At 41.7% G+C, this 14,634-nt stretch overlaps 1 protein-coding gene across 2 annotated transcripts in view; it reads right to left on the bottom strand.

The window, feature by feature from the left end:
- Positions 1-415: 415 nt before the first annotated feature.
- The window catches only part of KIAA1549 (KIAA1549 ortholog), a 143,162-nt gene continuing 128,943 nt past the window's right edge, over positions 416-14,634 (bottom strand). The window contains exons 18-20 of one of the 2 annotated variants that reach the window (XM_050784999.1): positions 7,584-7,741; positions 3,400-3,545; positions 416-1,462 (exon numbers count right to left, since the gene is read on the bottom strand). In XM_050784999.1, coding sequence (XP_050640956.1) covers positions 1,208-1,462; positions 3,400-3,545; positions 7,584-7,741 — 559 coding nt within the window. In that variant the 3' untranslated portion in view covers positions 416-1,207. The remainder of the gene's footprint in view (positions 1,463-3,399; positions 3,546-7,583; positions 7,742-14,634) is intronic. The other variant, XM_050785000.1, reaches the window with a different exon arrangement.

The following is a 14,634-nucleotide window of genomic DNA, read 5'->3' as shown; positions in this document are numbered from 1 at the left end:
AGACAATTTTAAAAGCCACTCGACAGAGTAAGAGCACAATAAAATCAGAAATGAGACGCAACTCTCTCCTTTCCCTTGTGGTCTCAAAGCTCTTTTACATTTCTTGATTCATTACACAGAGGCTGAACTGAACTCAATTTCATTTCCAGGCTCTGAACGCAGGGAATGTGACTGGTAGGGAGGTATATGTAACAATGTGGTGGTGCTGGGAATTCTTAAATAACTTTTGCTTATGGAAGATTTCTCATTCAAACATAATCTGTGAACAAATCAACAGCAAAGTGGAAGAAAGGATCAGTGAGGACCTCTTGAAAGCCTCATTCTACAGGATTGGCCTGAGCGATGGGTGCTGACCTGGGACGTGACCAGGAGTTGTATATGCCCAATTAAGAAACAGCAAATACAATGAAGAACGTAGATCTCAACTTTGATCTGTATTTTGGATAACCAAATAAATATAAAGCTTTTTGCCCCGCTTTGGGAGGGATTTTTTTTTTTTCTAGAACAAAATGAAACCTTCAACATATTCTTCCACTGAAAAAGCCAAAGTTGCGTTTCAGACATGAAGGTGAAGGGCCCTTGGAGCTTAGCACCAGAATAAGGAGGAAGAATGCGGGTGATGGCTTCGTTTGGAGTCATCAGGCTCTACAACCTATCATTTGGTTTCTCACTAGTAGCTTTTTAAAATTCCCAAACAGTCTTAGTATTCTCATTGTTAATGTTACTATTAAAATAAGTTCCTATGGAGTAAAAGAGAAAAATCAAGCTGTTAATAAAATGTCTTCAAACCTCTTTTCAGAAAACAAAGCAGCAGGTTCATCGTACACGTACCAGTCTCAATGCCACAGGAACGCTTGGTTCCTTTCATCCCTATGCTGTCTATAAGTTCAATCTCTGCCTTTAAAAAAGAGACGAATGCAGTCGTTTTGTTAGCTTAGGTTTGAGTTTTGTTTTTGTGAAGTGCTGCTGGCTTTTGGCCAAAATACGTACATTTCAACCGAACCCAAGTGGTCAACTGCCAGCCCAGTGAAAGGCTCGTGAGCTGTCATGTGACATATGGCATCTTCTAAATTGCAACTTGCTCCCTCCCTTAGGCAGGCTGCCCAGGAGTTGCTCCTTCCTCTTCCAAACACCCACTCAGTTGATTTCCTCTTGGTCTTGCTTCCACGGGAAGCGGATACTTGGCAAATCTGCGAGGCGAGGCCGATCAGCTATGGAAGTTCTGCACGGTGCTCTGTTTCTGGGAGAGCCGGAGGAGCTCCTCGCGGATCGCTTTGATGAGAGAGGCTGAGGAGTGGCCGGGCTGGAGGTCTTCCGTGGAGCTGGTGGGGTAACCCAGCCCAGGGCCCTGCAGCCCCCGGTGGGGGAGGTTTCCGGGAGGAGCTGAGGGCTCCCTGCTTGAAGTCCTTGGCACCTGAAATAGCGGTGAAGAAGAATACTCTTGATGTCCGAGCATGTGTGTCTGAAAAACATGGCAAACGTCACTGTACTTCCTACGGAAGAATAAGCCGAGACGTCAAGTGCAAACTGGCTTTAGGAAGGTTCCCAGGACCGCCCACATCCATCCACCAACTCAGCCCTCCAACAGGGCCCTGCTGCCTATGCCGCAGGTGAGGGGTGAAGACACCAGCGGCTGGGGAGAACAGGAAGGGAGGGAGGCTGCAGTGCCCCAGGAGGTGAAAGGTCGGGTGATATCTGAGAGCTGAAGGAGGTAAGCGGATCCACGCAAGGCTGACAAGGGGAACAGCTGCCTCTGCCCTGGACTGGAGCCCACGCAGCCATCTTCCGCTTTATCTAGCTGCTGTCTCCTGTCTCTGTGTGTGTGCCTACTGTGGGCTCTGCAGAGCCTTGTCTTTAAAAACTTAACCTGCACTAAAGCATAAAATAGTTTTGCTGATATTTGCAGCATAAAGATTTGGCATTAGTTTCACAAGAATTATTACACTTTTCAGATTTTTTTTCATGTTTTTTTCCCTCCCAGTGGAAAAAAATGTCTCTTTGCATTTATATGTAAGAGTATTTAAATCTGCATACGAGAAAACACGCTAGGATCAAGTTATTTGTGAGCCAAACGTGGCATTCCAGCTCTAGGTTCTTTCTACGTTTCACTTCTCCAAAGAGTGACCGAGCAGTGCTCCAAAGTGGATGTGACGGGAAACCCTTAACACCCCATGCCAGGCACGGTGGCTCACACCTGTAACCCCAATCCTTTGAGAGACCAAGGAGAGAGGATTGCTTGAGGCCAGCAGTTCAAGATCAGCCTGGTCAACATAGTGAGACCTTGTCTCCATTTTTTCAAAAAAACAAAACACCAAACCAACCCCAAACACCTCATGAAGCTAAGCTGGGCAAAATGAAGGCAAAAAAAGAGAAATGGCAGCAAACTTAAGGCAGATAGCTGAGACTCTAAGTATAACAATGTCTCCTTTAGGGAAACGCCTTATTCTGAAGTTAATGTCCTTTCACTGAGTAAGGGCGTACAGCCATGAAAGGAATTGAGTGTGTGTGTTGGGAAGGCACAGAAATGCAGCGGACGCTGTAGCGTAACGATCAAGAGAAAACAAAAAGTAATATTCTGGGTGGTATTTTCAAACTTCATTAATTTATCCCCCCAGGATATACAGTTCTTGAGAAAAGCAAATGAAAGCACTTGTAGGAATTACCGATGCTCATATTGAGTGAGTGAGTGAACAGAAGTCTCAAAAAGAAAACCTGTGCCTTAAAATATCCCCAACTGTGTGCTTATTACAAAATTACCTACGCATGGTCATAATACGAATGACGTTAATAAACCCACAGTGAAACACAAATGCTGTGGAAGAGCATGAATATTTATACAGCAATCTCACCAAACATCAACTCCAGAGTTGTCACCCATAGATTCAAATTTACTACTAAGCTTGAACTCTGCCTCGAGAAAAATTATACTTCCTAAAAGCTAGATGCTAAAAACTATAAGCCAAAACACAAGCAAGGCGGGAAAACGTGAGAGAAGTTAAAACTTTTTTAAATGTAGGTTTTAAAAAGGGACCCCAAAGCAGAAGCTGTTAAATTGAGGGATTATGTCTTTTTTTTTTTTTTTTGAGACAGAGTCTCACTGTCACCCAGGCTGGAGTGCAGTGGCGCGATCCCGGCTCACTGCAACCTCCACCTCCCGGGTTCAAGTGATTCTCTTGCCTCAGCCTCCCAAGTAGCTGGGACTACAGAGCCCACACCACCACACCCGGCTAATTTTTTTGTGTGTATTTTTAGTAGCGACAGGGTTTCACTATGTTGGCCAGGCTGGTCTCGAACTCCTGATCTGACTTGGCCTCCCAAAGTGCTGGGATTACAGGCATGAGACACCGCACCTGGCCTATGTGTAAATTTTAAATGATGACCTGAACAGGAGATACTCACGGCCTCTCTTCGCCCTGCTTCGTCCTCCCCATATGAAGGCCAGCCTGGCCCCCCGTACTGGCTGCCTCTGCTTGAGGGGATTTCCACTGGCTGAGCTCCGATTCTGCTGGCAAGCCCCACCTGTGTCAGGTGCTGGATCTGGGAGCCTGGAAGGAACACGGTGGAGTGGCCTGGTCAACATTTATAGGAGAGTATGGCTGCCGAGGAAGGCACTGCCAGCTCTGATCACTACACTCCTTGAGGACAAGGGATCAGGACTTGGTACCAGTTCTGTCTCCAGAAATCTCACCTCAACTGCCATACTATCAGCATTTCCTGAGGGTCCCATAGGTAGGAAAATGTACCACGAAGCACCATGGACCAAGCAATAAAAATAAACAAATAAAAGAAGAAAATCCCATTGCAAAAAAGTCTGAAACAGAATTCTTGACTCCCTGACATTCATCCCTAAGCCTAAGCCTGTCCCCCATTTCGCCCTCCCCATTTCCACCCAGGGCCGTGCAGCCCTACTTGTTCAGATCTAAAAACCTATACTCTATGCCCAACTCCTCTTTCCTGCGTACTTCCTACCAGCCCATCAGAAAGCCCGCGGGCTCCTCTCCTGAAGCACTGCATGAGGATGACCGTTCCTCCCTGTGATGGAACCACCATCCCGCCCCTGATGCAACTGTTTCCCCACGGGTTCCCCATGTCTAGTCATGGTGTATTCCCTCCAAAACACCCTGTCAGAAGACACTGTCAGCTCTGACCACTGCACTCCTTAAGGACAAGGGATCATGACTTGGAACCAGTTCTAGCTCCAGAATGGCATTTCCTAAGAGCAACAGACCATGAGCTTCTTGGTTCCTGGACTCTGATTTTCTTTTACTTCAGAGGCTGACAGAAATGCCCTTATTTTCGTGGCTAGACATTAGCACTGGGGATAAACGGCACCAAGAAGGCACTTCCATCCATCTCTGTGGCAGTTACCAACGAGGAACAGCTCATTTACTAAGAAAGGCGTGAAAGGTTTGGGAGCCACCATGAAGCTGAAGCCTGGCTCTTTCTTGCTTGTGGCTTCGAGATTCACAAGGAGCTGGATACACAATACGCTTATTTTTTTTCCTTAAAAGGCAGGATATGTATCTATTTAAATCCAGCATATTAAAGTATATTTTCATTATAACCCATATTGTGTCTGTAATGTAGCCACAATACAATTAAAACCACTCCCCCAGCCTCACTGGTGAGGTGAGCTGATGGCAGAGCCAGAGGACTCTCTAGAGCTAATTACCCTCCTACACCCAGACATCCGCAGCCTCCTGTTGCCATGGCAGCCAGGTAATACACAATATTTTTCTCCCACATCAACTTCTGTCATATGGAAATACACCTATACTGCAAATTAAGGGAGAAAAGTGATCCTTAAGCACTGTGAAATAGAATACTTATTTCCAAATTTGGAAATTTCTTCAAATTCACCAGTGATGCTCAGACTGGAACCACAAAGGCTCCAAGCGTCCACAGCTAAAGGAGGCACCTCCTCCATCTTTAAGTCTATTCCTACTCTAGTTCTTCAATTAACAACCTCAATTCTCTCAATTCTTTCTTTTAAGAGATGGGGTCTCACTATGTTGGCCAGGCTGGTTTTGAACTCTTCCTAGCCTCAAGTGATCCTCCCACTTTGGCCTCCCAACATGATGGGATTATAGTTCTGAGCTATAATTGTTGGTACCTGACCAACAACCTCAATTAATTAACCACATTGAAAAAAAAAAAGAACTCATCAATGGTTTTATTTGGATATTTAATGATAACTAAAAGTCAGGAAAAGCTGTCCTGGCTCTGGGCAGAGCAATGCACTCTACTGGAGCACCAGGTCAGTTACTGAAAAATCCTAACGGTATTAAAATAATCAGGACTGCCAGCACTCCTGGCCCAACAGATGTTGTTTGAGCAAATCTTGCAAAATGCTATAAGAGCAGCGCAGTGTTCCCCATTTCCAAAGGCTCAACCAACTGCACAGGGAGAAAAGCACACCTTCTGTGTAAAGCCACTCCAGTAGCTGAAACCATCATTCGGTAGGATTTTGTATCCTGTGTTGTTCACTTAACAATACAGCACAGGCTTCCTCCATGAGTCAGCATTGAGCCCAGCAAGCCCGCGTTTGCGTTCCAGCTCAGCCACCGACAAGCCACGTGACCCTGAGCAATGGGCTACAGCTACTGCTGAGCCTTGATTCCTCACCTCTCCAGCGGGATAAAAAATCTACCTCAGCCAGGTGCAGTGGCTCACGCCTGCAATCTCAGCACTTTGGGAGGCTGAGGCAGGCGGATCACCTGAAGTCAGGAGTTCACGATCAGCCTGGCCAACATGGTGAAACCCCATCTCTACCAAAAATACAAAAATTAGCCAGGCGGAGTGGTGCATGCTTGTAATCCTAATCCCAGCTACTCGGGAGGTTGAGGCAGGAGAATCGCTTGAACGCAGGAGGCAGAGGTCACAGTGAGCTGAGATTGTGCCACTGCACTCCAGCCTGGGCGACAGAGCAAAAACTCCGTCTCAAAAAAAAAAAGGAAAAAAAATCTACCTCAGAGGGTTATTTCAAGGATTAAAGACATAAAACAAATCAAGCATCAAACACATGGGAGGCAACTGGTAAATCTCAAATTCCCCTTTTCTGGCTTTTCATGACTTCTTCATCTTCAAGCTACAGGACTTACTCAGGGAGGCCCTCACTCCTTAGTATCTGAGGAAACTAACAATTCTTTGCTATTATGCAAACAATGCTGTGACAAGTATCTTGGCACATGTCGTTTTTCAATATTTTGGATTTTAGGAGAGTGAGCCTGGATTTCCAGAACTGGAATTAACAAATCAAAGGCTCTGTACGCCCTACTGCCAAACTGCCTTCCAAAAAGTTAATAATTTATGCCACCACTGAAAATAATAGTGACAACAGTCATGGCAGCTAATATTTACTGAAAGTTTATGCTATGCTAGGCACTATTTTGGGCACTTCTGTCATCTTCTTTTATCAGCTGAACAACCAAGGAGGTAGGTACGGATATTCCTAGTACACACAGATGGAGAAACTGGATGCTAACTTTACCATACCACATTATTATAAAAAGAATTTCATGACTGAAATGGTGCATTATGGTGTTAATTTGCAATTTTAAAATAATTTTAAAACTGGACCTTTTTCCTCTTCCCACTGACCTTTTCAGGTTGGCCCACTTAATTATCTGAGGTATCTTCTACAATAAAAATACTTCTTGATCATGAGGTGCTGTAAATTTCTCCTAGGTACTCTATTTTCTTTTTTTGAAAATAACTGGCAATTTTCAGACAAATACATGTTTCATAATTTTCTATAGTTAAAAACATAATCCTTCTAATAGATCTTAACATTTTCTATTATACGTTTTTACATAATTTCATCTAATAGAAATTTTAAAATAATTTCCTTTTGAATGTTTGATATGTATAATTTCTATATTTGTTCAGATTTTAAACTAAAAATTAATACATCTGAATTTTGCTTAGTATACATGCCAGGCAGGGAAGTTCAAATACCTAACATTTCGCAGGGGAATCAAGACTCACCACAAAGCAAAGCACCTGTAAAGTTCAGGAAAACCTAGAGGATTCCAGGATATATTATTTGTTTTGCTGAGTAACAGACAATGCAAAATAAAAGAATTTCCTAGAAAAGCCATAATGAAAAAATATCCACCAATTATTGCAAATTTGGAATTGGCTTAAACTACTTGCTTTTGTTTTGTTTTGAGATAGTTTTGCTCTGTCACCCAGACTTTGAGAGTTGTTCATTTCAAGCTGAAAAAAGCACCTTTTTGAAAACGAAATCTTGTTTTCATGCCATCCAAAGTGCTCAGACCTAGATCTTTCCATTTACAGTAAGGATTTGGAAACATTTTTCCTGGAGGAAGTGTGCCGTGAATTTCACATGAAGGGCCTGGTTCCAGAGCCAATCAGCAGACAGCAGCTTTAGGAGCTCGGCCTCTCTGTCTCCTCTCTCTCCACCTCCATCTCAGTCAGGATCTGAGGGGAAACAGCCCTGAACAGCGACAGAGACCACTGCAAACTGATACTCTGAGACACCTAAAATAAAATCTCTTTCAATTTAGCCAAAAAGTAAATGTCCCATAGCTCACAAATGGAAGCTAAACAACCACATATACCTGTGGTACCCCCGACAGGCCGAGGCCGGGCCACCGACGGCATCTCCTCCGAGTAGATCCCTCTGGCAGCAAATGGGGCTTCAGCGGACGCCTGTGGCTGCTGGGGGTCAGGGGGCACCAGCTCTGAAGACTGCAGCAAACCGGGGCCAAAACCTGGTCTGAAGGCAAAGCAAACCAGCACATCAGGACTCCACTGCACCCTGGCCTTGGTATTTCATGAGGTCCACCTCCAACCTCACAGAAGGTAACCCTTATTTGTCTACCTGCTTAGCCATTTCCTCTCCTAGAAAGGGAAGAGATGTTTCTCCTGCTCCCCGAGGGAAGGGACTTTTCTATTTGTTCACTGCCCTGCCTCCGGTGCTAAGAACAGTGCCTGCAATACAGTTGATGCTGACAAGGCCAGGGCCTGCTCATCGCCAGCATCTGCCCAGTGCTGTGCTTCCTACCCCTGGCTGCACGTCGGCATCACCTGGGGGGCCTGAAAAAATCACGACGCTCACACTGCACCCCAGGCGAATTCAGAGGCACTAGGGGTGAGACCAACACGGCGGTAATTTTTAAAGCTACAGATGATCCTGCTGTCCGTCAAAGCTGAAAAGCAGTGTTCTAAAGCAGCGGATCGCAAACTTTTTTTTTATCTCCAGACCTCTTTTGACTCATAAAAATTACTGAGGACTCCCAAGAGCTTTTGTTTATGTGGATTGTATCGATATTTACCAGATTAGAAATTAAAATGGAAAAAAATGTAAATACTTATTTAAAAAATTTATTTACAAATAACAATTAAACTTATATATGAACATAATATTTTTTGTGAAATTAACTATTCATCAATCCTCCCTCAAAAAAAAGTAGTGAGAAGAGTAGCGCTATATTGTTCAAATTTCCTTAATAGAAGGATTCTCATAGAGTTTGCATCCTGTCAGTTGTTCAATGTTAGGAAGAAAATCTGGCTTCACAGAATACATAGTTGGAAAAGGAAGGAGTATTTTAAGAGCCTTTTCAGATAATATTTTTTAAATATTGCAGGCATTCTTCTTGATACCACACAAAAATTCAACAAGTGTTAGTTCCTCAGGGGTCAGTTGCAATATGGAATCTGAAATGATATTGGTGAACTTTTCATACTCTGTTACACTAAAACCCACAGCTCCAACTTGCACTTTTAAAGGATCTCTAACCCATGCTTGATTTTATGACATCTGTCATTTGGAACATAGTTCACTGAGTTATGCAAACCTTCTCTATATTGTTACCTCTCATTTTGCAGTATCGAAAAATCTCTTTCATTAATCTCATCATCAAACTCATCCAGAAAAGTCTTGAGGTGCTAGGAAGTTGTCAAGTTCACAGTGGCAGGCAGACAAGTTCCCAAAATTCAAATTTTCACTTGAAAGCTCATTTTATCATTAGCAACAAATACTGGCAGTTGTTTTTCTTGAAGTGACAGGCTCACTTCATTCATTTTCAAGACAGTGTCTGCCAAACACCCGAGTCTGAATAACCACGTCTGCCAGCTGTTTGTTGAAGTAAAAAGCAAAAAAGCAGTTGGTTCAGTTCAGTCTCCACTCAAACAATGGGAGCAAGGGCTTCCCTTCAAAATTCCATATTCCACAGAAATGCTTTCTATGTATTTCCCCTTTTGTCACACAGACTACTAAAGACTTAAGGGTCTAGGTTTAATAAGAGTCTAGGTTTATGATTTTGACTACCTCACCAAGGACATGCTAACATAAATTTTTAATTAATAAATCACATTTTTAAAACTGTGATTACAGAGCCGTGAAGAATATGATGACTACTCATACAATTTGGTGGTACTGCATGGATCCATGCTAAAGACTAGCAGTATTGGCCAGGCGTCAGGGCTCATGCCTGTAATCCCAGCACTTTGGGAGGCCAAGGCGGACAGATCACCTGAGCTCAGGAGGTCAAGACCAGCCTGGCCAACATGGTGAAACCCCATCTCTACTAAAAATACAAAAATTAGCCTGGCATGGTGGTGCGTCACAAGTAATCCAGATACTCAGGAGGCTGAGGCATGAGAATCACTTGAACCTGGGAGGTGGAGGTTGCGGTGAGCCGAGATTGTGCCAATGCATTATAGCCTGGGTGACAGAGCAAGACTCCATCTCAAAAAAAAAAAAAAAAAAAAAAAAAAAAGAAAAAGAAGAAGAAGAAGAAGATTAGCAGTTTCACCCACCATTGCTTTTGCACTTCTGTACAAATGTCAATACAATGGAAAAAAGGAAAATAATATCTTAGTAATACTATGAAAGCTGTTTTGATCTCAGAGACCCCCCCACCAAGAAAGGGTCTCAAGCACTCTCCAGGAGTCTGAGAACCTCACCTTGAGAAACACTCTTCTGAAGAAATTCAAGAAAAAAAAGATAATAGGCTGCTATAGTTCTTTGCAAACGACACGGAACCTGTAATTCACAGATGTAACCAGTTTGGTGAGAATGTAGGTTGACTTGCACTTATTCTCCAGTGTTGTTTCTAGAGTATATCTCATAAACTGAAACCCAGGCTACCTAGGTTACTCTCTTTAAATAACTGCTGTTGTTTTAGATTGGCCTCAGAGAGGGACGTGTGATATCCCTGACTTTATAGATCCAAGAGCTTTCCATGAGGCATGCTCGTCCTTCAAGACCTGTAAACTGGAGCCCACACCTCACCGAACCACAATCTCTGGACCATCCACCCACGAACTAGCTCTTGTCATTCACTTAATTCTCCCTACTTTCCCCCACCTCTCGCCAACATTTCCATCCGTTTATTCTTAACATGGTTTGCAATCCAACACTCTAAAATCCTTTAAAGTGGGTGTTTATATAATCTATCATCCACACCACAACACTTTTGAGGGTGAAAGCTATTAAAAATGGGACTAACCTGGGTAACTGGACAGGTCATGGTCCCCCATCTCTAACTTCTGCCCTGCATCACCTGAGCTTACCTTGCCAGTTTTACCTTTGCTGCTTTTGGACCACAGAGCTGTGTGGTAGGGGAGGAAGGCTGGAGAAAAGCAAAGCAAACCCCTCTGAAAATGATGATGGTTTAAAAAAAAAAATAGAAAAAGTAAGTAGGAAGCAGATAACATTCTTACTTCGGTGTGACTTCTGGTCACTGAAGGGATGGTTGGCTTTGGTTTCTGAGATTCAGTCTGTTTTACTGCAATGATAGCTTTGTGATAAACCAATGTCCACACACAGCTGGTCGACTGGTCTGTTTCTCTAGACTCACAGCAATGCTGCACCATCTCCATCACTTGACAGCAATGTACAATATTTAGAATGGTCCTAACACCTCCTTCTTCTTTCTCAAAGTGTCTGGGCTATTCTTGGCCCTTTGCATTTCCAGATAAATTTTAGAATCCATCTGTCAGTTTCCACATATTAAAAAGAAATTACTGAGATTGTGAATGGGATTGCACTGAATCTACAAATCACATGGGGAGAAATGACATTTTTAAAATATTGAGTTGTCCAATCTGTGAACATCTTTCTTTAGAGGTCTTAAAAGTCTTTGGTTAGATTTATTCTGAGGTGTTTTATATTTCTAAGTGTTATTTTAAATGATATCTTTGAAAATTTTTTCTTTCCTGTTTGTTGCTTACATGCAGAAATAAAACAGATTTTCGTATACTGATTTTATATCCAGTTATTTTGAAATTTAGTTGGCTTGCTATTTAGCAATTTTGCTAAATTCCCTAAATTCTAACAGTTTGTGTGTTGACATTTTAGGATATGCTACTACCGAATTATATCATCTGTGAATAATAACAGTATTACTCCTTTCTTTGAATTCTTTACTCTTTTTGTGTTTTTCTTGCCTTGTTACAGTGCAATTTTGAATAGAAGTCATGTGAGCAGGTATCTCTGTCTTGTTCCCACTCTCAGAGGGCAGACTTTTTTTAACATTTCACCATTCAGTAATATTTGCCAAGATACCTTTTATCAGAATTGAGAAGTTCGCTTCTACTCTTTGTTTGCTAAGATTTTTACCATGACAGGATGTTGAATTTTACCACCTGCTGTATCTGTTGAAATGACAAGATTTCCCTCCTTTATTCTCCTTAAAGTGGTAACTTACACTGCTCAGTTTTTAAATGCTAAATCATCCTTACACTGCTGGAAAGAAATCCAATGTGGTTGTAATATGAGATGCTTTTGTGTCTACTGCTGGTTATGCTCACTGATATTTAGTTTCAATTTTTTAATATCTATGTTCATGAGAAACTGGCCCCCAATTTCCTTTCCTGCAGTGTCCCTGTCCTTCTTGCCCTTGTCCCTGGTGTCAAGGTGATGTTGGCTTCATAAAATGAACTGAGAAGTGTTCTTTTTCTGTTTTTTAGAAGAGCTTGTTTAATACTGATACCTTTCCCTCCTTCAGTGTTTGGTAGAACTCACTGCTGAAGCCCCTGGGCCTGGAGCTTTGTTTGTGGGAAGTACTGTAATTATGATTTCCACTTTAAACATAGTTATATGACTATTCAAGTTTTCTCTTTCTAGGAATTTTTCTATTCCAGAAAAAAAAATTTTTTTTGAGATAGGGTCTCACTGTATTGCCCGGGGTAGTTTCAAATGCCTGAGCTTAAGCAATCCTTCCATCTCAGCCTCCAGAGTAGCTGGGATTACAACCACGCACCACTGCATCCAGCCCCAAATTTATTAACAAAAACGGGTTCATAAAATCTCCTTGTTAATGTAAGATCTGGATTAATGCGCCCTTTTCATTCTTCTTATTGATAATTTGTTGCACAGATTATTTGATCAAACTTGTGAGAGTCTATCAATTTTATTAGTTTTCAAAGAACTAACTTTTGGTTTTACTGATCCTCTCTTAATGTGGTATTTATTTTCTATTTCATTAATTGATATTATTATTTTTAGTATTTCCTTCTGTCTACTTCCTTCACATTTAATTGGATCATCTTTTTTTACATCTTGAGGTCGATGCTTAGATCCACTGATTTTTCAGCCACTTTTCTTTCCAATATACGCATTTAAGGCAACACATTTCCCCCTGAACACTGCTATAGCTGCACCTCACAACATCTGACCTATTATATTTTCATTATTATTCATTTTAGGGTGTTTTGATTTCCATTTTGATTTCTTCAGTGTACTGCAGGTTACTTACAAGAGTACTAATTAATTTGCCATCAAAGATTTGCTTTTTTTTTTAACTTTTATTTTAGGTTCAGGAGTACATGTACAGGTTTGTTATATACGGAAACTCAAGTCAAAGGGGTTTGTTGTACAGATTATTTCATCACCTAGGTACTAAGCCTAGTACCCAATAGTTATTTTTCCTGATCCTCTCCCTCTACCCTCAAGTGGGCCCCAATGTCTGTTGTTCCTCTCTTTGTGTCCATGAGTTCTCATCATTTAGCTCCCACTTATAAGTGAGAACATGCAGTATTCGGTTTTCTGTTCCTGCATTAGTTTGCTAAGGATAACGGCCTCTGGCTGCATCTATGTTCCTGCAAAAGACATGATTTTGCTCTTTTTATGGCTGCATAGTATTCCATTGTGTATGCATACCACTTTTTTTTTTATCTGATCTGTCACTGATGGGCATTTAGGTTGATTCCATGTCTCTGCTTTAGAGAATAGTGCTTCAATGAGCATTTGCATGCATGTTTCTTCACAGCTGAACAATTGTATATATACAAAGGAACAATTATATTCCTTTGTATATATACCCATTAATGGAATTGCTGAGTCAAATGGTAGTTCTGTTTTTTTAACATCAATTAAATTCTATTTATTTAAATATACTAAGCAAAACACATTTTATGAAGCATTTTTTTCTGTGACAATTTGGTCTGTGCTGGATCCACTCTGTGCTGCTGTTTTCTGACGCCAGTTGGTAGTTCTGTTTTTCTGCCTTTGAGGAATTGCCACACTGCCTTCCACAATGGTTGAATTAATTTACACTCTCACCAACAGTTTATAAGCATTCCCTTTGCTCCACAACCTCACCAGCATCTGTTATTTTTGACCTTTTAATAATGGCCATTCTGACTGGTATGAGATGGTATATCTCATTGTAATTTTGATTTGCACTTCTCTAACAATCAGTGATACTGAGCTTTTTTTCATATGCTCGTTGGCCGCATGTATGTCTCCTTTTGAAAAGCATCTGTTTGTGTCCTTCGCCCACTTTTTAATGGGGTTGTTTGTTCTTTTTCTTGTTAAGTTCCTTACAGATGCTGGATATTAGACCTTGGTCAGATGTATAATTTGCAAATATTTTCTCCTATTCTATAGGACAGACAGCCTACAGAATGGGAGAAAATATTTGCAAACTAGAGCTTCTGCTGTGCAGAAGCTCTTAAGTTTAATTAGATCCCATATGTCAATTTTTGCTTCTGTTGTGATTGCTTTTGGCGTCTTCATCATGAAATCTTTGCTCATTCCTATGTCCAGAATGCTATTGCCTAGGATGTCTTCCAAGGTTTTTATAGTTTTGGGTTTTATCTTTTATTATTGGTTTCTAACTTAGTTCTACCAGGATTAGCAAATATACCCTGAGCGATTTCACTTCTTGAAATTTGTTAAGATTTGTTAAGGTCCAGCATATGGTAAATTTTTTTTTTTTTTTTTTTTTTTTTTTTTTTTTGAGACGGAGTCTTGCTGTGTTGCCCAGGCTGGAGTGCAGTGGCCAGATCTCAGCTCACTGCAAGCTCCGCCTCCCGGGTTTACGCCATTCTCCTGCCTCAGCCTCCCGAGCAGCTGGGACTACACGCGCCCGCCACCTCGCCCGGCTAGATTTTTGTATTTTTTAGTAGAGACGGGGTTTCACCGTGTTAGCCAGGATGGTCTCGATCTCCTGATCTCGTGATCCGCCCGTCTCGGCCTCCCAAAGTGCTGGGATTACAGGCTTGAGCCACCGCGCCCGGCCGCATATGGTAAATTTTTAAAATGTGTTTTAAAGGAAGATGTATTTTACAGTTGAGTCCAGGGTTCTATTTATGTCAATTAGGTCAAATTGATTAATCACGTTGTTCCAATCTTCTATATCCTTTCTGTATCTTTATATT

The sequence above is a fragment of the Macaca thibetana genome, chromosome 3, assembly GCF_024542745.1.
Source record: "Macaca thibetana thibetana isolate TM-01 chromosome 3, ASM2454274v1, whole genome shotgun sequence".
Taxonomy (NCBI): domain Eukaryota; kingdom Metazoa; phylum Chordata; class Mammalia; order Primates; family Cercopithecidae; genus Macaca; species Macaca thibetana.
Note: the sequence above shows the minus strand (reverse complement) of the source record. Positions and strands in the feature narration are given on the sequence as shown.